General features: G+C 36.6%; 1 protein-coding gene and 1 non-coding gene across 2 annotated transcripts in view; both read right to left on the bottom strand.

Moving 5' to 3' along the window:
* Window positions 1-4764: 4764 nt before the first annotated feature.
* Window positions 4765-4837, bottom strand: TRNAV-UAC (transfer RNA valine (anticodon UAC)). The gene has a single exon. It is a non-coding gene; the product is annotated as a tRNA-Val (tRNA).
* A 4911-nt stretch (window positions 4838-9748) lies between these two features.
* The window catches only part of HDAC9 (histone deacetylase 9), a 604670-nt gene continuing 589984 nt past the window's right edge, over window positions 9749-24434 (bottom strand). The window contains exon 27 of the mRNA XM_028490082.2: window positions 9749-11197. Coding sequence (XP_028345883.1) covers window positions 11158-11197 — 40 coding nt within the window. The 3' untranslated portion in view covers window positions 9749-11157. The remainder of the gene's footprint in view (window positions 11198-24434) is intronic.

Raw genomic sequence — 24434 nt, 5'->3', positions numbered from 1 at the left:
AGAGGGAAGTATAAAAAGACAATGCAATGGAAAATGTAAAAGGCAAATTTATGGAGGAAAAAGTACAGAGTGAGGCCTATCAATATATGTCTAATAAGAGTTGTATTAAGTACTAGAGAAGAAGGGAATAGAAGATAGGGGGAGCTATTACCAATCATAAATAACCTAGAATACCCAGAATAGAGGAAAGAATTTCATTTTCAGATTTAGAAAACTCATTAAGTCCCTTGCAGGATAAACACAAAGATCATACCTGCTCACAGAGAAGATCTTAAAAGATGTAGAGAGAAAAAATAGATTACTTTCAAAGGAGTGATAATTAGGCAATTGCAGACATCTTGATAGTGAAAGTAGAGTTAGGAATACAATAAAATGATGCTATCACAGTGCAACCTAGAATTCTATACCCAGCCAAGATATCATTTAAGAGTAAGGCCCCAAAAAATACATTTTAGACAGGGAAAATGGAAGCTAATCATCACTCCAAGCCTGAAAGAAGAAAGAAAATGGGTGCAAGCAAAATTGTTGTGCAAAAAAGTTGGCACACATGATGAAACAATAATTATTGACTTGCTACTATTGTTGTAAATGGAAAAATATTAATCACTGATATATAACAATTGTTTTAAATAAATTTAAGGTTTCAAACAAGGTGAAAGTAAATACTAGACAATAATGAGACATAAGATAAAACAGGGTATATAGGAATCAATGTAATTTAAGGCTTTTGTATTCTGAAAAGGGAAAGTAGAGATGTATGACTAAGGTAATTGACTTTAAGTCAATAATATGAATAATCACTAAAATAACAGAAACATCATGTATAACTTTCCTAAAAGAACAGAAGTAGAATGTTTAACTTTGAAAGCATTAAAGGATGAAAAAATGAAGGAATTAAGACCATGAGAAATTTACCCATTGTCACAAGCTAGTTCTTTATAGAAATTTCCAGTGCTGCATTATCTTCTCTGGGAATACTCTGGAAATACATCAACCAAATTTGAATTTTTGTGGAGTAAATAAGATTTATGTATTTGCCTGCTTTTATAGGTTTGTTTCTTAAAGCTCTAAACACTTGACTCAACTTGCTCTCAAAAGAGAGGACAATGATTTTGTAACACAGATTATAGTATAGGGCTCCATATACTTTCCCATTCACTTTCCATTGAGCTTAAAAGGAGTAGTGACAAGAAGGAACTATTTCATAGCATCTAACAATCCTTTCATAAATATTCACCAACTGCAAATCTGTGTTTATGGCTGTGTGGGATTGCTGGGTTGAACCTAATAGTCTTCTTGCAAGAGATGGACATATATGTAACCACAGAAAGAAGTTAGAATGCATTTAGTTAAGTATGGGCCAAATTTTAAACTGGGGAAATTATAACTTCAAAATGGCAGAATAGTTTTAATGGCACAGAGACCCCTTATAAATACATTCTGTCTGATGAGGGTGTTATAGTCTATCAGGGTTTGGGTTCTGATGAAAGAACCTGAAAGTACGGCTTATTAAGATTAGTGCTTTTGAAAAGTAAAAGAGGTTGAAAATTACGTTTCATTAAAGGGCAAATGAAATAAACCAGAAGTGGTTATTGAAGAACTTGATTATCTGGGGCTTGATGTACCAAAAATTATAATTAACTGATTTTTTTAAAAAAAGAAATACTGAGAGAAATGCAAATGACTGCAATTTAGAAAGCAATTTCTAAGGGTATTTTTAGGATGTCTACAAATCTATTCTCCTATCTTTCTAATTCTCAACATTAGATACTTTTAATCGAATGTTGACATTAAAGATGGTAGACATTAGGGATGAAAGGGACATTAACAAACACCCTAAATCGTATCTACTCTCTTAGTAGATCTTTGCCCAAATCTTCCTCTGAATATAATGATACGTAATTTAGACAACAAATATTTCTTGAATGTATTCTATGTCTGCCTCTATGTTATAATTCTATGGAGAAAAAAAAATAGGTCACAACTTTTTTTTAAAGCCTTAGTATCGTACTACTCTAAACTCAAATCTCTGATTAAATTTCTTTTGCAGTTATAGAAGGGGGAGCTTTAATGAATTTTTCATTTCTTTTATATAGTTATATTACCCATTTTCTTGCTATTCTCCATGCTATACAAGAATAATACTGAATATATGTGACATAGTAGGCATTCAGTGAATGTTGACTACATTGGATAAAATATTTGGGGTAGCAGTAAAGTAGATGCGCTTTTTTTTCTGGTATATAAGCCTCAATTTCCTCATCTATTAATTTGCCCACCTCACAAGAGTATTTTGAGATTTAAATGGGAACACCGGGTGTTTAATAAATATTAATTTTTTTTAGAATAAATAAAACAAAACAAACATTAAGCAAAGAGAAAAATTAAAAATAATGTATTAAAAGTATACATTTTAAAAGAAACAACCGCATTTAACATGGACATTAAAGTCTTCACATCCAATTAAGAATAAATAGTCATAAATATATAATTTATTATTAAAATTATTTTTACGGACTTCCCTTGTGGCGCAGTGGTTAAAAATCCGCCTGCCAATGCAGGGGACATGGGTTCGAGCCCTGGTCCAGGAAAATCCCACATGCCGTGAAGCAACTAAGTCCGTGCACCACAACTACTGAGCCTACACTTTAGAGCCCATGAGCCACAACTACCAAGCCCACGTTCCACAACTACTGAAGCCCATGCACCTAGAACCTGTGCTCTGCAACAAGAGAAGCCACCGCAATGAGAAGCCCGTGCACCGCAACAAAGAGTAGCCCCCGCTTGCCACAACTAGAGAAAGCCCATGTGCAACAACGACCCAATGCAGCCAAAAATAAATAACTAAATAAATAAATTTATAAAAAAATTATTTTTACTACATCATTAAATTGATTTACTTTATCACATTTTAAGTCTTAAAATCATTTTTGGGAAAAATTATTTTGAGGAAAAAGCAAAATATATATGTGGGACTATGTAAAAATTTAAATGTACTGTATAAGCTTTCAATACAGAATTAATAGTGGCTTTTCTTTTTTTTTTAATTTAATTTTAATTTTAATTTTTGGCTGTGTTGGGTCTTCATTGCTGCGCACAGGCTTTCTCTAGTTGCGGCGAGCGGGTGCTACTCTTCGTTGTGGTGTGTGGGCTTCTCATTGCGGTGGCATCTCTTGTTGTGCAGCATGGGCTGTAGGCACACTGGCTTCAGTAATTGCAGCACGCGGGCTCAGTAGTTGCGGCATGCGGGCCCTAGAGCATGCAGGCTTCCGTAATTGTGGTGCATGGGCTCTAGGGTGCGTGGGCTTCAGTAGTTGTGGCACGTGGGCTCTAGAGCGCAGGCTCAGTAGTTGTGGTGCATGGGCTTAGTTGCTCTGTGGCATGTGGGATCTTCCCGGACCAGAGATTGAACCCGTGTCCCCTGCATTGGCAGGCGGGTTCTTAACCACTGCACCACCAGCGAAGTCCCAAATAGTGGCTTTTCTAGATACACTAAGAACTTTAAATTTTACTTGATCTAAGGTAAATGCAATCTTTCTTCTATTTATCTCCAGTTTTTAAAAGATTTTTAAAAGGGAATTCATTCATCTCTTTCCTTGAATCTTATTTCCTATTCTTATGACATTTGAAAGAAGAGCAATCAGTTTTTTCCAAAGTACTTATTAGGATATGTGGGGAATTATCCATTTGTGGTCACCTGGGAGAATCACAGCAATTGATACTGATGTTAATATTACAAAGCTGAGAAGTAATTATAATATTTGGAAGTATTTTGACCTAACTCTAAAAGTGTTAGGTAGAGGAAGAAATTCTTTAGCCTTCTATTTTTATTTACATTTCACTTACAGAAAACCTACAACATTCATTCTTATTTTTGCTTATACTCCACTTTTGTAATTGCTATCATTTCACCACTAAAACTTAAAAGAAACAAAGAACCAAGAAGTAACATTTGCCATTTGACAAATCTGATTAAACCAAAGGTGTTTACCATTGAAACCGACTCTGCTCACCCACTCCATCTCAAGTTTACATTCTGTTAGACAAAATATTACGGTCTTTTCCCAGAAGGAACCCAAACCATTGTCCATTGGAAACAGTTATGTTTTAGACTATTAAACATTGCAGGGGGTTATAAAATACAAAAATAAGTATTGGTCGTTGGAATAGATTTCAAAAGTGTTTGGAATATGTATTCCAAAGACATCTTAGAGTTCTTGGCTAGATTAAAGAAAGATGTTGAAATAGGGAGAAAAAAAAACTGTTTTGTAACTTGTACTTAGTGTACAAACCTAGCCCCAATTACTAGATCCATTTAAAATGATAATTTAATAAAATCATGAGGTTAGCAGAGAATGAGCACACAGTTTATTCTGAAGGTTAGTCATAGTTTTAAAAAGAATGCTTTTAGTATGCCATCTTTGACATGCCATGTTTGCCATTTGTAGGGAGGACAGACTGTAGAGCTAAATAGACACATATAGGGATTTAATCCTCTTACTATCTGTAACAATGGGCAAGTAAAGGAGTTAGCCTCTTCCTTGCTCCATGCTGTCATCTGTAAATGGGAATAATAATACATGATGTAGAAGTCATGTGATGGATAATATAATTTTGGTACAGTGCTCAGTAGAGTAACAGGCACATAGTTGGTGCTTAATCATTGTTAGGTCTTATTATTATTTATCCTGACCAGAAACTTACATTCAAAAAGCAACTTGTTTTTTTGGTTTTTTTTTGGCCACAACATGCGGCATGCAGCACTTTCCTGACCAGGGATCGAACCCGCACCCCCTGCAGTGTAAGTACAGAGTCTTAACCACTGGACCACCAGGAAGTCCAAAAAAGCCACTCTTGTTTTAATTTACTTTTTCTTCTTTTGTGAATTCTCACATCACCATAAAGGGAGTTTACTTGCAAGTAAGCTTTTAATTTTTTGAAAGTGGAACAGTGTCACAGTAATTTATAATTAGTAATATTTATTCAACAAATTTTGTCAAATAACTAGTATTCAGAGTCTAATGGTAGGCACCAAAGAGGTAGAAAAATAAGAACACTTTTATTTCAAATAGCTTTTATTCACACTAGGACTGGAGGAAAGTCTAATTCAGTAGAAAACACAAGACAAAAGGAGATCTTTCACACTCTTAAGGAGAATCATGACATTAACAACATCAGCAATAATTTGGAACACGCCATTGACTTTTCCATTCAATATTTTCAAATACAAAAAAAGGAATCAGATAGAAGGTGAACAGTTCATGAGCATGTTCAACAACGATATTGTTATTAGGTATTAATCCTTTATTAGATAATTATTTTTCACATCTGGGAAAACATCACTGGCAGCACAATTTTAAGAAAAGAAGTTTGGCAACACGTATTTTTCTCAGCAGCTCTGGATGATAGATTTTGGTGAATGCTAGCCAAAAAAATTAAGGGCAAAACCACTGGTGCACGGAGGACAACAAACTGATCTTATTACAGAAACAGATATCAGACCACAATATAAAAAACATTTTAATTTTACACTAAGCCAGAAACTCCAGATTATTGGCATATACATCAACAAGCCTGGTCTAGAGTGTTTAATCACAAGAGTGATAAATATTGGTTTTCTGCCTGCACTGCCCACCTTACTTAAAAATATCAGTATATTTGCTTTCAAATGACACAAACGGCCGAGGCTATAATCTACACAATGATCACTCACTTTTAACAACATGCCTGTTATACCCAATCACCACTGAAAGGACAGCTTCATAGAACCCAGCTCTGCTTACCCAGAAAGAGTTTAAGAATCTTACAATTTAGAAAGAGCATATGCAGATTTTTTATCTAAAAACAATCTCTGCATATGTAAGGAAGTGCCATTCCTCCTCAGATTTTAGAATTCTTAATTCTTATATTTTAAAAAATTGTTCCATTTCTACTAAGTTTTAAGTTAGTAAAAGCAATAGCCAGATATTGTTGCAAGATCTCTATCAAATGTCATAAAATGCCAACTCCAAGAAAGGGCACCACAATGAAGCCTAAAGGGCATGGCCACAATGTCCCACAACACATTTGACCCTCCTTATTTTATTTGATGTTGCAACATTTGGCTCTAATGTACCTAAGGCCCAAACAGAAAAATAAAAGCACTTCAATTTTCTTTGAATAGTCTGGAAATACCTTACTTCCAAATTATATTGATTTAAAAATTTCTCTTTTGTCATATTTTTCTTATGGTTGGAATTTATGCTTGTGGGTTTGACTCATAAAACATCATCCAGAGGGCAAGAAAAGTCTATATACAATCTTCTATGTGATAACTAGCACAAGACAGTTAGGTAGTACCAAGAACGGTGGAAAACTATATTTGAGACAAAAAAAAAAAATTCTGTATTAATGAAACAAATGCCAGGTCCAAAACTGTAGACCAAAACACATTAACCTGATTTATCTTTTAAGATAAGAATAGCAAAAAGTCAAGTGGTTCTTGAAAGAAAGAGATAAAAAAGAAGATAAAAAGTATCTACTAGAGTGTTTATATGAAATGGCACAAAGAAAGCATACCTAGTGATGTCTCAGAAAATAAGTTGCCAAGGTTGCTTCAACTTAGGAAACATAAAGTAGAGATTTAAGAAATTATTCTGATAGTTTAGATACGGCAATTTTGTATTGGCAGTTGGATAAGGGAAGGAGAGAGGGGTGGAAAGGAAATTATTGGTTAGAAAGATTGGCACTGTACGGTGAATTCACCACATATTTACTAAGTGTTCCAGTTTGAGAATTAAGATGGTTTGAGAAATTGTTTCAACCCTGTTACAACCCTATTACCCTATCATTGAGGTCAGGTCGAAGCAGCCCCAGATCAAGAGTCTAAGGTTCAATTGTCTGACCCAACTATTTCCAGGATATTAATAACTGAATCAGGTGTTGCATAAACTATTACATAAAACCTGCCAGGTGTATCATAGAAAAAACAACAAACTGCAGTTGATTTGGAGAAATCAAGTTCTACAGCCCTGTGTGAGTATACCATGTTCATCTAAAAATGTATACTCTGGTCACATGACAATCATGCCATGCTTCAAGAAGCATTGATGGAGTAAAAGCAAGTTGGTAGGAGGCTAGGGCTATGATTTTCAATGTAAATATGACCAGGAAAGAAGCCACACATAGGCACTTACATATTTCAGTGAGGGTGTTGATGAAGATGATGTAATACTTACAATACTTCATTAAAAAGGCAGTGAATAATACAAAATACTGCTGGAGACCAAAATATACTTGTGTCCTTTGTGAACACAAGACACATTTGATGATGATCATGACCATGCTGATGATCAGTTTTGAAGACAACAATAAAATGCCTTCATTTCTTAGCATACATCATCTGGTTTTCATTTCTTTTGGAGGTGAAAATGCCCTCTTTATGGAATGGTTGAACAAGTGTGTTGTTTCCTACATCTTCTTTTTTTTCCTTCTCTTTTCTCAGTAAGTCAAGTGATTTCATTCCTGAAGCAGGAAAAGAATGTCAAGATAGATGCTGCTAGAAGTGACAATGTCAAACCCTTGACAGAGTGATTATTTCAAGCTCAGAATGAATCACTTTTAAGACAGAAACCTTTGGCTTGTTTGTTTTTGTGGTTATTAGGCATTTAATACTTCCACTGAGACAAATTGAGAGTAAACTTTCTAAAGATAAACAGTAAAAAATATTTAAATAAATTGTCTTAAACATAAATGCTAGGATAAAAAATAAGTATAAAAGTGCTGACTGGAGAGAAATTTTCTCCCAGGAGAACTTCCACTGATCATTTGATTTTACTTCCATATGGAATCTGTAAAGAAACCTAGTAAATCCACAAAGCTTTGAGAATGACCTTTGGAAATAGGACAGTACTGAACTGTTGGGCAAGACCAGCCCTATAGTTTCTGAATGTTCCTGTGAGGAGATGTCCTGCTTTTAAATCTACCATGTTGCCAGTGAGAGGTTTGGGAGAATTTTGCAAAGGGTTATAGTCAAAACTGAAGGCAAGATTTCAGTTCCTACAACTGATAAGGGAAATGCGATTTACAATAGTTTTTCATAAGTATCTGTTTTCTCCAAAAGCTGACTTCTATCTCCACTATTGATGTTGTAAATTTGTTAAAATATTAAAAAATATTTCATCTCAAAATATTCTCATTTACTAAGCAATGATTAAATAGCCTCTATTACCATTGGAGGTCCATTTTACTTATTATTTAATAAAACTGTCTGGTTTTCAATTTAATATACAACCCCAGATTGTACTATATAATTGAGAAAATTTTCTTACGTTTTCTTTTTGGACTTATTATCAAATCTTATTAAAGTCCTGGCATTGTTTAGTAATAGATTTCTCAAAAACCTTTATTTTTATTCCTCATATATGAGTTATTATGAGATTGTGAGAAAGCCTATGTGATTTTCCTTCAAAGCATGGATCAGAAAGAGATATATTATTGGTAATGCTTAGAGAGGAGTTTTTCTAACAGACTCTTACTGGGAAGTATTGTGAGCAATAAAAATTAAATGTATAAGTGAAGAAAACTATACCAAGTGAAACCACCCTTTTTAAAAGTACTGTTCTATTTCAAAATAAGTGTTGATATTCTCCAAAAGCCTCCATTCTGTCCCTGAGGGCTACATTACATCTTGTAACGATATAATCAAAAAGCGCTGGCATTCTGTTCTTACAACTACATTCAGCTGTGATTAATCCTCTCCATAGTTTATCTGTCTCTCTATGTATCCTAAAGACTCTAACTGCAACCAATTGGGTACCATATCACTTGGAAGGATGTGTGATTAACTCATTAATGTGTCATATTTTAAATCTAAATAACCTTGGAGATGTCCTACTGACTTGGCTTTATCAGATTGATGGCTATGCCTAAGTATGTGGTAAAATAACTGCAGGAAACTTCAGTAAATTAGTATGTTTGCATTATACTGTTTCATTTTCTTATTCAAAATCTAAAAACTATCTGGGAGGACTGAGAGGAATAATAGAGATTTGTAATTATGAAGTTGATTTTAAAAAGTCACAATTATGTTTCCACTTACCGTATGTTATAGCTTTCCTTTTTAAAGGGTGGGGGTTGTCTTCTTCTTTTTAAGCCTTTGGTTTCTTTAAGTAAAATCTCCTCGAGTAATTACAGCAGAAACAGCAAGAGCTAGCAAATATGACTGGCATGAATTTCTCTAAAAATGTCATGGAAAAAATTCATTACTATTGTGAATCTAGATTGACCTTACCCTTATGCAATGAAAGTAATTTTTAACTAATACTGAGTTACATTCCATTTCAAATTTCCTATTTCAAAGGGTGTCTCAAATTTCTAAGATGTTAAACCAAGTATTGAGCCATTTTTGTATATGTAATAAAAGTCTTTAAAATTAAAATGGTAATCCTAAAAAAACCAAATGCATGAAAAATATGGTCTGACTGTATAACAAAAGGGAGTTATATAATTCTACTTGAGTGAAATCTTTCATCTTTGATTTACAGGTTGGAGTCCTCTTTAACTAAAACCATATTGTCCCATATCTTTCATATCATGGCCTTCCCTAAAACCTTGTTTTAATTAAGGTTTCTTTCAGATTTTTGAATAAAAGCATGACAATCTTCACTTATGGCTTTAATATATCCTTTGAGTTAGGAAAATATATAAAAAGAAACATCAACTCTTTTGAAAGCATTGTCAGATATTAAATACTGCGAGGTATTCTACATCAGTGTCTTTAGGTGTCTGAGTTACACATTGAAATAGAATTTGGGGAGGTAGGGGGATAACCTACTTATATTTAGTAAGTTGCTTTTAATCTCAGAAATGTCCTATATTTTTAGCCTTTGACACTAAGGCAACATGTGTAAAGGTTAAGTTCGTGTTGTTTTTTTCACATGAAGGCACAACTTCAAGGATAACTCAATTCAAGGTGACTTCAAATAAGCAAGGCCTTCATTAACACATTTCAAAGATCTAGAAAATTCAGTAACATTGCTTAAGCCCTCAATGGTTTTACAGCTAAAAGAACACATCAGACCAAGCAGCTGTGTTAACCTGGGAAGCAAGAAAATAAACTGAGTCCTCAAAGCTCCTGAGTAATTGGGGAGATTATGGGTAATCCTCGTCTTTTTTTATAGGAAGGAAGGATGAAAGGCAAGAAGAAAGGAAGTGATGGAAAGCAGAAAAATAAAAGTGAGAGAATAAGTTCTTGATAGATTTGGAACAAATTAAGATGGCCTTTGAAAAGTTATGCACTTTTCAAAGACACTGAAAATCCTCCGTGGAACATATGCTCAGAGCTACTGTCACCAGAGCAAGGGATGTATGAGGGAGGAAGGAGACTTCATCCTAAATCAACTGCGAATCTCCTGTGTGTGAGAATGCAGAGAGGGATGTTAGGGAAACAGGGTAATTTTTCTCAAAAAATGTGATATAAAATATTGCACCATTACATAAAATGTGTGAGGTTGCTTTGGCATTGGACTTTGAGATACAGTGTGGTTTATTCCACTGAAAAAAGCCTCATCCTGGTTCCTCCATCTTGGACTCTTCCTAGCAAGAGTTGAACCATATGTTAAAACAAAGGCCAAAAACAAACAAAACAAAAAAACCCCCGTGATCTGTCGGGAATTGCTATCCTTTCATAGCTGAAAGCAAATCCTGTAAACAATTTAAGACTGTTTGACGAAAAAGTTCCCAATAAAAAACTGATCAGAATGTCAGGAATGAGATTTCTAAGGTTTTGCCCAAAATTTCGCTGGCTGTCATACCATCTGTAATTAACAGTATCTAACGCTGTACTGGATGTTTCTAGTTCATACTTTGGGCCTGGGAGTGGGTCACCCAGCATATTAAAAGCACTCTGGAAGCAGTTTCTTCCAATCGTGGTTTACTGTAACTTTAGAATCATAGCGGTTACTTTTAAGGAATCTTTAATGCCCTTTCAAGTCCATCCAAAGAACAAGTGAAGCTGCTGTTCAGAATTTTGTGCCCAGTGTTTATGTTCCATGGAATCTGTGCCACCCAGGCAGCAGACAAGACATGTCTGAGGGTGCTGGGGTGGCGGGGGGATATGCAATGATGTCACACACAGGAAATATCGGGGGTGGGGAAGGCTGGGGAGGACTTGGCGCTTCACAAGGCTGGCTCCTCTTCCATAGGCTCACCAGCAGTTCTGTAAAAATAAACAGGCAATCAGAATACAGCATAAGAGTACACAATGACATTGTAGATTTTCATGCATAATCAAAGCTGATTTTTCAGCTCTCTCTGATGTTTATTTGTGTTATTCAGTTATCCATAAATAGAGTTTCTTTCCTAGGAAGCATAAACAAATGTCAAGTGGAAAAACATTTTCGATCCAAGCAATCATTGGAAATGTTCCTGTTTATATTAAAACATGTCAGAATATTTTATAACTCTAGATTCCAAAATGTACATGTTTTGTGTCTAGTACAGTCCAATAATTTATTGAAAAAATTAACTATGATATTTTATTTTAGGAGCAATTACAGTGATTTCCTATGGAACCAGTTTGCTAACGAGAGCAAAGGACCCAGCTAGCTTCTGGAGGAGACTCACCAGGGCTCTGGTTTTTTTGCTTCTGTTCTTTCATAACTGGATTGGCTGCCTGCCGGAGGCATTTCAAATCAAATTCTGAATCTGATTAGCAAATCACTGCTACAGACCCAACGTTTTTACAAGAAACGCACTATGGTAGTGTGTAAATAGTTTTTATTCGGCGTCATCTGAGGGGTGTTCTGCTCTGGCAAAACCAAAACTAATTGCTTGAAAATTTATACTTGAGATTTAGCCTTAATTTAGTAACACTCTGAGGGTGTTTTAAGGCAAACTTTTAGAATGATTTTTAATTTAGTCAAAAGGACAAATTGTAGCAGGAATCCAAATGCATGAGGTAGCTGGATTGCTGAGGGAAGAACGCTGGGGTTTGAGATGCCGGGAGAATTGAGTATGAGTCTGGGCTCTGCGATTTGCTAATGTTGCAACTGCGAATGTTGTAACTATACTTCTGTGAAGCTGTGGTTTCAAGTTTAAAGCCCGTGAGGAAAAAAAGATGTTCCTTACAGAATTAGTGAACGTTAAAAAAAAATAAAGGAGATAAAACGGACTTCTAAACAATACACACTATGAGGCAGTAGTTATTTAACTCTGGATTTGTCCCCTCATCATCTAACATATGTATAAAACTGTTGAATGGTACACAGATACAGTTATGCCTGTGCTACCGTAAGGAAACGCAATATTGGGAAGATAGTTCTCTCTGGGTGGTGGAATAATAGGTAGGTGGTTTAAGTTTTCTTTTTCATACTGATTTTCTACTTGCCAGTATTCTATAATGAATTACTTTTCTATTAGAACAAATTGCTATATTTGGAACACTTGTTAATGAAGACAAATGAACAATTTAGCCATGTTATTCTATAGATATATAAAGAAAAAACCAAGATTTCTATGTATCTACAAATAAGGTAGTTGCCATTTTAATTTAGCATTTTTATAATAAATTTAAAACACTGAAAGATTTTATCCATGGAATAGTAATAAAAAAGATTTTAATGCATCCTCTAAAGAATGAGAAATATTAGGTATTCATTATTTAACATTACTAAAAAGAGAGAGTTCCAAATGAGTCCATGTGGAATACTTAAAAAAAAAAATTCTTAGGAAGTTATAGCCTGTCCAACAGTATACTGGATAAGGAGGTTGTGAGAAAGTGTTTAGAGCTGCTATATAAGATAAAAGCTATTTAAATGAGTCATACTCTATTAAAATCTTTCCAAACTAAAATTATCAGCATTCCCACAAGAAAATTTTTAAATTAAGGAAAACATTTAAGTAACTAAACTGATTTATACATAACATGCAAACTTATTTACATTTGAGAATACGTGGATTATACAGGTATAGAATCCTCAAACTAGATACTCCAATGGAGACTGAGTTCTCCTATTTACTTTTTCCAAACTTTATTGAGATACAATCAGCATATAACATTGTATAAGTTTAAGGCAATGTGACCATTTGATACACATATATATTGTGAAATGTTTACCACAATAATATATCCTTCACCTCCCATAACTACCATTTTTGTTGTTATGATGAGAATATTTAAGATTCACTCTCATAGCAGATTTTGAGTATACAATACAGTATTGTTAGCTGCAGTAATCATGCTGTATATCAGATCCCCAGAACTTATTCATCCTATAACTGGAAGCTTGTACCTTTTTTTTTTCTTTGTACGCGGGCCTCTCACGGCTGTGGCCTCTCCCGCCGCGGAGCACAGGCTCCGGACGCCCAGGCCCAGGGGCCACGGCTCACGGGCCCAGCCGCGGATGCGGGATCCTCCCGGACCGGGGCAGGAACCCGTGTCCCACGCATCGGCAGGCGGACCCTCAACTACTGTGCCACCAGGGAAGCTTGTACATTTTGACCAACATCGTTCCATCTCCTCTATCTCCCAGCTCCTGTTAACCATCAATTTACTGTTTCTATGAGTTCAACATTTTTTTTTCCAGTTTTATTGTAAATAATTGACAAACCTCACTGTATCAGTTTAAGGTGTACAGCATGATAGTCTGACTCAAATATATTGTGAAATGATTACCACAATAGGTTTAGTTAACATCCATTATCTCATATACAGAGTTCAATGTTTTTAGATTTCACATATAAGTGAGATCATATAGTATTTATCCTTCTCTGTCTTAGCATAATGCTCTCAAGTTTCAGCCACGTTGAACCTTCTTTTTTATGGCTGAATAATATTCTGTTGTATGTATATACCACATTTTCTTTGTGGATTCATCAATCACTGGACACTTAGGTTGTTTCCTTGTCTTGGCTATTGTAAATAGTGCTGCAATGAACATGAGAGTGCAGATACCTCTTCAAGATAGTGACTTTGTTTCCTTTGGATATATACCCAGAAGTGGGATTACTGGATCACATGGTTTCTACTTTTACTTTCTTGAGGAACCTCCATACTGTTTTCCATAGCAGCTGCATCAATTTACATTCCCATCAACAGTGCAAATAGATCCCTTTCTCCATATCCTCACTAATTTGTTATCTCTTGTCTTTTTGAGGCAAGCTGTTTTAGCACATGTAAAGTGATAACTCCGTGTGGTTTTGCTTTGCATTTCCCTGATAATTAGTGATGTTGAGAACCTTCCCATGTACCTGTTGGCTATTTGTATGTCTTCTTTAGAAAAATATCTATGCTGGTCCTTTTCCTATTTTTAAATTGAGTTAATTTATTTACTTATTTATTGCTATCGAATTGTATGAGCTCCATATATATTTCGGATATTAACCCCTTATCAGATATATGGTTTGCAAATATTTTCTTGTATTTCATAGGTTGCCTTTTCACTTTGTTGATTCTTTGGCTGTGCAAAAGTTTTTAGTTTGATGTCATTGCACTTGCTTATATTTTTTAATAAATTTATTTATTATTATTATTATTTTTAATTTTTGGCCGCATTGGGTCTTCGTTGCTGCATGCGGGCCTTCTCCAGTTGCGGCGAGTGGGGGCTACTCTCTGCTGCGGTGCACGGGCCTCTCACTGTGGTGGCCTCCCCTGTTGCGGAGAGCGGGCTCCAGGCACGCAGGCCTCAGCAGTTGTGGTTCGCGGGCTCCAGAGCACAGGCTCAGCAGTTGTGGTGCACGGGCCCAGTTGCTCCGCGGCATGTGGGATCGTCCAGGACCAGGGCTCGAACCTGTGTCCCCTGCATTGGCAGGCGGATTCTTAACCACTGCGCCACCAGGGAAGCCCCTGCACTTGCTTATTTTTGCTTTTGTTGCTTTTTCTTTTGTTGTCATATCCAAAAAATTAATTGTAAAGACCAAAGTCAAGGAGCTTTTTTTCTTTGTTTTCTTCTAATAGTTTTATAGTTTCAAGTCTTACATTTAAGTTCTTAATGCATTTCCAGTTAATTTTTGTGAGTGGTATAAGGTAGGGGTCCAGTTTCTTTCTTTTGCATATGAATAAATGTCCAGTTTTCCCAACACCATTTATCAAAGGGATTACTGTTAGCCCATTGAGTATTCTTGACTCCCTTGTCAAATATTAGTTGACAGTATATGTGAGGGTTTATTTCTGGGTTCTCAATTCTGTTCCGTTGGTCTATGTGTCTGTTTTTATGCCAATGCCATACTCTTGATTACTACAGCTTTGTAATATTTGAACTCAGGATGTGTGAAGCCTCCAGCTTTGTTCTTGCTCAAGATTGCTATGGCTATTCAGGGTCTTTGGTAATCCCACTGAATTTTAGGATTTTTTTCTATTTCTGTGAAAAATGCCATTGGAATTCTGAGAGGGATTGCATTGAATCTATCAGTGACTTTGAATAGTGTGGATGTTTTAACAATATTAACTCTTCTGATACATGAACGTGGAATATCTTTCCATTTATTTGTGTCTTCTTCAATTTGTTTCATCAGATCTTACTGTTTTTGGTATATAGATCTTAATTTTTTTCCTGAAGGTTTACTGAATTCATTTATTATTACTGTTCTTTTTTTTTTTTTTGGTGGAGTCTTTAGGATTTTTTACATACAAGTACAGGATCATGTTAAGAAACCCTTGTCTTGTTTCTGATCTTAGAGGGAAATCTTTCAGCTTTTTACTGTTGAGTATGAATGATGTTAGCTGTGGGTTTGTCATATATGGCTTCTATTATATTTAAGTATGTTCCTTCTATACCCAATTTGGTTGAGAGTTTTTATTATGTAAGAATGTTGAATTTTGTCTGCTGCTTTTTATGCATCTATTGAAAAGACAATGATTTTTATCTTTTATTTCATTAATGTGGTGTATCACATTCATTGATTTGCATATGTTGAACCACCCCTGCTCCCAGGGATAAATCCCACTTGCTCATGGTGTATGATCCTTTTAATGTGCTGTTGAAATTGGTTTGCTAGTATTTTGCTGAGGATTACTGTATCTATGTTCATCAGGGATATTGGCCTATAGTTTTCTTTTCTTGCAGTATCCTTATCTAGCTTTGGTATCAGGGTAGTGGCTGCATAAAATGAGTTTAGGAGTGATAGATTCCCTAAATCAGTAAATCAGATATTCAGATACAAATGACGAATCCCTGGTCAGGGAACTAAGATCCCACATACTGCGGGACAACTAAGCCCACGCGCCACGAGCACTGCAACTACTGAGCCTACACGCCACACCTAGAGAGCCCGTGTGCTGCAAACTGCAGAGCCCAAGTGCTCTGGAACCCACGTGCCACAACTAGAGAGAAGCCCATGTGCTACAACTAGAGAAAAGCCCGCGCATCTCAACGAAGAGCCCACATGCCACAACTAAGACCTGACGCAGCCAAAAAAAAAAAGATACAGATGACCAGAAAGGGGGATTGTCACCTAACCCAGGTCCCATGGTGAGTCTGGGAGGTGTGACCTTGTGAAAGGCAGCTGTGACAGGTAATGTCTGTCAGACACCAGTTTTTGGGTGGGGAGGGAGGGAGGGCAGGCTTTCAATTTTTTGGATGAGTTTGAGAACTGGTGTTAATTCTTCTTTAAATGTTTGGAAGAATTCACCAGTGAAACCATCTGGGACTGGGCTTTTCTTTTTGGAGAGGTTTTGGTTTACTGATCCAATCTCCTTACTCATTATTGGTATGTTCAGATTTTCTATTTTTTTCATGATTTAGTCTTGGTAGGTTGTATGCTTCTAGGAACTTACTCATTTCTTATAGGTTGTCCAATTTGTTGGCATATAATTGTTCATAGTAGTCTCTTGTGATGGTTTGTATTTGTGTGGTATCAGCTATAATGTCTCCTCTTTCATTTATAATTTTATTTGAGTCCTCTCTCTTTTTTTCTTGGTAAGTCTATTTAAAGGTTTGTCAATTTTAAAAATCTTTTTAAAAAACCAACTGTTAGTTTTGTTGTTCTTTTCTATTGCTTTTCTATTATTTATTTCATTTATTTCTGCTCTGATTTTTGTTATCCTAACTTTGGGGTTAGTTTGTTGTTCATTTTCTAGTTCCTTAAGCTGTAAAGTTAGGTTGTTTATTTGAGGTTTTTTTTTTAATGTATGCATCTAATGCTGTAAATTTGCCTCAGCACTGCTTTTGCTGCATCCCATAAGTTTTGTTATGCTGTGTGTCCATTTTTGTTTGTTTCAAGATAACTTTTGATTTTCTTTGATTTCCTCTTTGATCCATTAGTTATACAGGACTGTGTTGTTTAATTTCCACACATTTGTGAATTTTCCAATTTTCCTTCTGTTACTGATTTCTAGTTTCACACCACTGTGGTCATAAAAGATACTTAGTATGATTTCAGTCTTTTAAAATTTGCTAAGACTTGTTCTGTGACCTAACATATGACCTATCCTAGAGAATGTTCTATGTGCACTTGAGAGGAATAGGTATTTTCCTACTGTTACATGGAATGTTCTGTATATGTCTGTTAGGTCCACTTGATATAAAATATAGATCCAGTCCAGTGTTTCCTTATTGATTTTCTGCCTGGATAATCTATCCATTGTAGAAAGTGTGGTATTGAAGTTCCCTACTATTAATTGTACTATTGTCTATATTATTCCCTTCAGATCTGTTAGTATTTGCTTAATGTATTTAGATGCTCGGATGTTGGGTGTATATGTATTTAAAATTATTGTATCCTCTTAATGAATTGATCCCTTTATCACCATATAATGACCTTCTTTGTTTCTTTTTACAGTTTAGACTTAAAGTCTTTTTTTTTCCAGATATAAGTATAGCTACTCCTGCTCTATTTTGTTTTCTATTTGCATTGAATAACCGTTTCCATACCTTCACTTTGAGCCATTTACATTTAAAATAATTATTGATAGTTAGCAACTTACTATTGCCATTTTGTTAATTGTTTTCTTTCTGTTTTGTACTTACTTTGTTCATTTCTTCCTCTCTTAATGCCTTCCTTTTAAATTGATGACTTCCCATAGTGGTATGCTTTAATTCCCTTCTCTTTATCTTTACCTATCTACCATAGGTTCTTTTTTAAAAAAAAATAAATTTATTTATTTATTTTTGGCTGCATTGGGTCTTCGTTGCTGCGCCCAGGCTTTCTCCAGTTGCAGCAAGTGGGGGCTACTCTTCGTTGGGGTGCACGGGCTTCTCATTGCAGTGGCTTCTCTTGTTGCAGAGCACAGGCTCTAGGCTCATGGGCTTCAGTAATTGTAGCACGTGGGCTCAGTAGTTGTGGCTCGTGGGCTCTAGAGCCCAGGCTCAGTAGTTGTGGTGCACGGGCTTAGTTGCTCTGCAGCATGTGGGATCTTCCCGGACCAGGGCTTGAACCCATGTCCCCTGCATTGGCAGGTGGATTCTTAACCACTGTGCCGCCAGGGAAGCCCTACCATAGGTTTTTGCTTTGTGGTTACCCCGAGGCTTACTTGAAACATCTAATAGATGTAACAGTCTAATTTTAAGCTGACAACAACTTAACTTTAATTGCATACGAAACTCTACCCTTTTACTCCTCCTGTCTATAGTATTTTTTTAAACATCTTTATTGGAGTATAATTACTTTTCAATGGTGTGTTATAGTTTGTTTTTGATGTCATGATTTTTTTTAATATTGTGTATCCATGAACAAATTACTGTAGCTATAGCTATTTAAAATACTTTTGTCCTTTAACCTTTATCCTAGAGTTAAGTGTTTAACACATCACCATATTATAGTATTAGAGTATTTTGAATCTGACTATATACTTATCTTTGCCAGTGTGTTGTACATTTTCATATGTTCTCATGTTAGTAGTTATCGTACTTTCTTTTCAGCTTGAAGGACTCCTTTCAGCACTTCTTGTAAGGAAAGTCTTGTGGTGATGAACTACTTCAACTTTTTTTTTTTTGTTTGGGAAAGTCTTTTTATCTCACCTTAATTTCTAAAGGAAAACTTTGCCAGGTAAAGTAGTCCAGTTGGCAGTTTTTTTCTTTCAGCACTTTGAATATACCATCCTACTCTCTCCTGGCCTGCAAGGTTTCTGCTGAGAAATCCACTAAAAGGCTTATGAAGGTTCACTTGTATGAGAGAAAAATTTTCTCTTGTTGCTTTTAAAATTCTCTTTGTCTCTGATTTTTGAGTTTTATTATGAGTCTTGGAGAAGATCATTTTGGATTGAAATTTGGGGCTGACCTATTAGCTTTATGAACTTGTATGTTCAAATCTCTCCTCAGGTTTGGGAAGTTCTCAGCCATTATTACATTAAATAAGCTTTCTTTTCCTTTTTTCCTCTCTTCCCCTCCTGGGACTCTAATAATTCATAGGTTGTTTGTCTTAATGGTGTCTCATAAGTCCCACAGGCTTTCTACATCCCCTTTCTTGTTTTGTTTTGTTTTTTTCCATTTTGCTCCTCTGACTGGATAATTTCAAATCATCTCTTTTCAAGTTCATTGACTCTTCTGCTTGATTCAGTCTGATGTTTAACTCTATTGAATTCTTTAATTTAGTTATTGTATTCTACAAATGCAAACTTTCTGTTTTGGTACTTGTTTATGTCTTCTATCTCTTTCTTGAACTTCTCATTTTGTTCTGGTATTATTTTCCTGATTTTTAAAAAATTGTTTATTGGTGTTCTCTTGTAATTCAACTCTCTGAGCATCTTTAGAAAAATTATTTCTAATCCTTTTTCAGGCGATTCATGTATCTCCATTTCTTTGGGGTCAGTTAGCAGAAGTTTACTGTGATCCTTTGGTGGTGTTATGTTTCTCTGCCTCTTCGTGATCCCTGTGGCTCTGGGTCTGGGGCAGGGGGCCATGATATCTTGTTGGCTCAGGCCTTTCAGGTCCACACCAATGACAACTATGTGGCCCTTGGTGAGTACCATGGTTGGGGGGGGTTCTGGACTAAGGGTTTTTGGGGTCTTCAGCATCTTCTTCAGATACAGCAGCTAGGGACCAGGGTAGGTGCTATAGTGGCTGGAACTAGTGGTTCACATACTTGACTGCAGGGCCAGCTTCAGGTGCCTGTGTAGTGTCGGGCAAGTTTCAGACACACATGTAGTGGCAAGGGCCAGGGCCAACCACAGGTACAGTATCAGCTGTGGGGGCACTGGCTCTAGGCATGCACTCCTGTGATTGCAGGGTCTTTCCATGGGGCCATGGTAATGGAGTCTGGTGTCGGAACTCAGGCTGGCAGGGTGCAAGCACATAGCTGGAGGAGCTAACTGACATTGAGCCCAGCAGTGCAGGCCAGTGACAGGAGTCAGGGCCAGATTTGGGCCCATAGCAGTTTTGGAGGCCTTGGCTGTAGGGGTGCACTGCCATGGAGGAAGGGTCTCACCACAGGTGTGAGCATTGTAGTAGAGGTTTGTGATGTGAGTTGGGCCAAGGTGGGTGCAGGTACACAGCTGGAGGAGCTAGCTGAAGTTGAGGTTCAGGCCAGTAACGGGAGAAAGGACTGAATCCTGGCCCACAGGCATTTGTGGGGGCCTTGGCTGTCAGCATGGACTTCTATGATTGTAGCTCTTGCCACAGGAAGGCACAGAGCAGTGGAGGCTGGTGATGGGAGTCAGGCTGGCAGCGTGGAGGTACACAGCAGGGTTTAGGTGGGCATCTTGCACTTGTGCAACCACAGAGGCTGGGGCTGATCACCAGTATGGGTCCCAAGCTGTGTGTGTGTGTGGCAGGGAGGGAACGAGGAGGGACTCAGACAGTTGGTGACCATGAACGTGAAAACCAGTGAGGTACAAACTTCAATGGTGAAATCTGCAGGGGGTCAAACGTGGCTGTACTGGCCATTGGTTTCTTCAGTGGTGAAAGCTGCTGGGGTCCTTGAAGAGCAGGTCACTGGAAGTATGGTTGCTCCCATGCATGACTGATACGGGTAGCCCCCATGCCTTTCTTCCCTGTTCCTAGCCATCTCTATACATCTCAGCTTTGCTGCTCTCTGGGTGAGGTGAAACTGAAGTGGGTCTTTTCCTGCAGTGTCCCAAAAGGCTGGGGAAGCTGGTTGTTTACCCCTGTTTTCCCTTTCCCAGTGAGGGAAACTCCTTCTACCTGGGGAGTTCCCTCTTGGTGCTGAGCAATGCCAAGTTGGAGGATGGGATGACACAGGCAAAATTAAGCTGTTCTTCCTTTTTTGTCCAGTTAGCCTCAGGGTTTTTGTTCCACTGTGTTGCTGGTGTTTCTAAGGTGGACATCTGAGCTCTCCCAGGGCTGTTTCTGTTCATGGATAGCTGTGTAATTATTGATCTTTGTGTGGGGACAGAGGCTCAGTTCTCCTGTTCTACCGTCTTGGTGATGATACTCCCTCCATCTGAATTTTCCTACTTCTAACCCAAAGCCACAGCAAGATGATCTTTCCCCCACATCCAGGACTCAATTGTGGCTGGAATTTCAGAGACAGTGATAAGTGTCTGTGCATTCTCCAGACATCCAGCCTAGGCTTTGAGGAGGTAAGCAAAGTGTCTTCAGCACAAACCATTCACTGCAAAAATGGAACTTCTTCTCTTCAAACATGGGGACTTTCAGGTACAATATAAAGCTTTCCATCAGATGCTTCTCTTTGCCTTCCCCCCACTCAAAGTCATTTCATATTAACCACTTTTTTGGAAAATAGTTAATTAAATGTTGCCACATTCTAATGAAACAAATACAAATAACCAGCCAAATCTCTCAGTGTCTTGCAACACAGAAGTTTTATTACTAGTATAGCAAGTTGGAAAATATCCTGGATTTCAAGGTAGATTTCACAAGGTAGATGTATTTAGGTCCCAGCTCTGCCATTTTCTAAAATTTAACTTTGAGCAAGTCATCGTCCCTAGATTCTATTTTCTCTTTAAAACTGAAATAATAATCCCCGACCTGCTCTCTGGGTGTTCTCATATCCATAGCCCTCAGTGGATTTAGTATTATCTTTACTTAATCCCTGTCCCTAGGTAACTGTTAAATGTCTACATATTTTTTTAAGTTAATTTAAGAAGTCATCTTCATGAAACACTTAGAAAGTGAACTGGTCAGGGATGACCCTTTAATGGCTGTTTTTGGTGAAAGAGTGAGAAGCAGTACTCTTGAAATGTGGGGGGCTCCCCACTTCAATCATTTATAGACAGATGCCAAGGTTATCTTGATTAACAAAAACATAGTTGTGGAAAGGGCTGGGTGAAGGGGAGAGATTATCTTCAATATTTGGATTTAATTCCTTTTGCAATTAGGTGAGGTAGAGACACAGGAAGGTTAGGAATAAGTGTAAAATACAATATTCAAAGATAAATTTTAGTACAATAGTTCAGCTGATTGAAAGACACAAACTTCTACTACAGCAAGTAGAAGTGAACATAGATGGTCCTTTATTGATGAAGGGCAAAGATTTCACATATTAAGGGAAGGATCAGTTAGGTCCAGCAGTCATAGTAGTTTAGATAATTTGCAAAAATAAAAAGCAGAAAGAAAGAATTTGAGATAAGATATAGCACAAAATTATACTCTTGTATTTTCCCTTAAAGGGGTATTTCATTTCCTATGATTTTTAAAGCAGTATTTGTTAATTTATATTAATAATGTTATTTTTAAAAACACAGTTCCTCTTGGTTTATTGATTTAATTTAATCCCTATACCTTCCTCTTCCTTCTCCAAGGCAAGCAATCTAATTCCTGTTTTTTTTTTTTCAGTTAAAACATTTTAATTTTTAGTATTGATTATTTTCTAGTTTCATAGGTTCACAGATAGAGGGGAATTTTTTTTTGAATTTTATTTTTTTATACAGCAGGTTCTTATTAGTTATCCATTTTATACATATTAGTGTATATATGTCAGTCCCAATCTCCCAGTTAATCCCACCACCACCCCACACCCCCACCACTTTTCCCCCTTGGTGTTCATACGTTTGTCCTCTACATCTGTGTCTCAATTTCTGCCCTGCAAACTGGTTCATCTGTACCATTTTTCTAGGTTACACATATATGCATTAATATATGATATTTGTTTTTCACTCACTTACTTCACTCTGTATGACAGACTCTAGATTCATCCACGTCTCTACAAATGACCCAATTTCGTTCCTTTTTATGGCTGAGTAATATTCCATTGTATATATGTACTACATCTTCTTTATCCAGTCATCTGTTGATGGGCGTTCAGGTTGCTTCCATGCATGACCTGGCTATTGTAAATAGTGCTGCAATGAATATTGGGGTGCATGTGTCTTTTTGAATTATGGTTTTCTCTGAATATATGCCCAGGAGTGGGATTGCTGGGTCATATGGTAATTCTATTTTTAATTTTTTAAGGAACCTCCATACTGTTCTCCTTAGTGGCTGTATCAATTTACATTCCCACCAACAGTGCAAGAGTGTTCCCTTTTCTCCACACCCTCTCTACCATTTGTTGTTTGTAGATTTTCTGATGGTGCTCATTCTAACTGGTGTGAGGTGATACCTCATTGTAGTTTTGATTTGCATTTCTCTAATAATTAGTGATGTTAAGCAGCTTTTCATGTGTTTCTTGGCCATCTGTATATCTTCTTTGGAGAAATGTCTATTTAGGTCTTCTGCCCATTTTTGGATTGGCTTGTTTGTTTTTTTAATATTGAGCTGCATGGGCTGTTTGTATATTTCAGAGATTAATCCTTTGTCCGTTGATTTGTTTGCAAATATTTTCTCCCATTGTGAGGATTGTCTTTTTGTCTTGTTTGTAGTTTCCTTTGCTTTCCAAAAGCTTTTACGTTTCATTAGGTCCCATTTGTTTACTTTTGTTTTTATTTCCATTTCTCTAGGAGGTGGGTCAAAAAGGATCTTGCTGTGATTTATGTCATAGAGTGTTCTTCCTATGTTTTCCTCTAAGAGTTTTATAGTGTCCGGTCTTACATTTAGGTCTCTAATCCATTTTGAGTTCATTTTTGTGTATGGTGTTAGGGCGTGTTCTAATTTCATTTAATTTTTTTCATCAGTGTCTTATAGTTTTCTGCATACAGGTCTTTTGTCTCCCTAGGTAAGTTTATTTCTAGGTATTTTATTCTTTTTGTTGAAGTGGCAAATGGGAGTGTTTCCTTAATTTCTCTTTCAGATTGTTCATCATTAGTGTATAGGAATGCAAGAGATTTCTGTGCATTAATTTTGTATCCTGCAACTTTACCAAATTCATTGATTAGCTCTAGTAGTTTTCTGGTGGCATCTTTAGGATTCTCTATATATAGTATCATGTCATCTGCAAACAGTGACAGTTTTGCTTCTTCTTTTCCAGTTTGTATTGCTTTTATTTCTTTTTCTTCTCTGACTGCCGTGGCTAGGACTTCGAAAACTATGTTGAATAATAGTGGTGAGAGTGGACATCCTTGTCCTGATCTTAGAGGAAATGCTTTCAGTTTTTCACCATTGAGAATGATGTTTGCTGTGGGTTTGTTGTATATGGCCTTTATTATGTTGAGGTAGGTTCCC

The sequence above is a fragment of the Physeter macrocephalus genome, chromosome 5, assembly GCF_002837175.3.
Source record: "Physeter macrocephalus isolate SW-GA chromosome 5, ASM283717v5, whole genome shotgun sequence".
NCBI classification, from domain to species: Eukaryota; Metazoa; Chordata; class Mammalia; order Artiodactyla; family Physeteridae; genus Physeter; species Physeter macrocephalus.
This window is presented reverse-complemented; position numbering and strand designations above follow the sequence as displayed.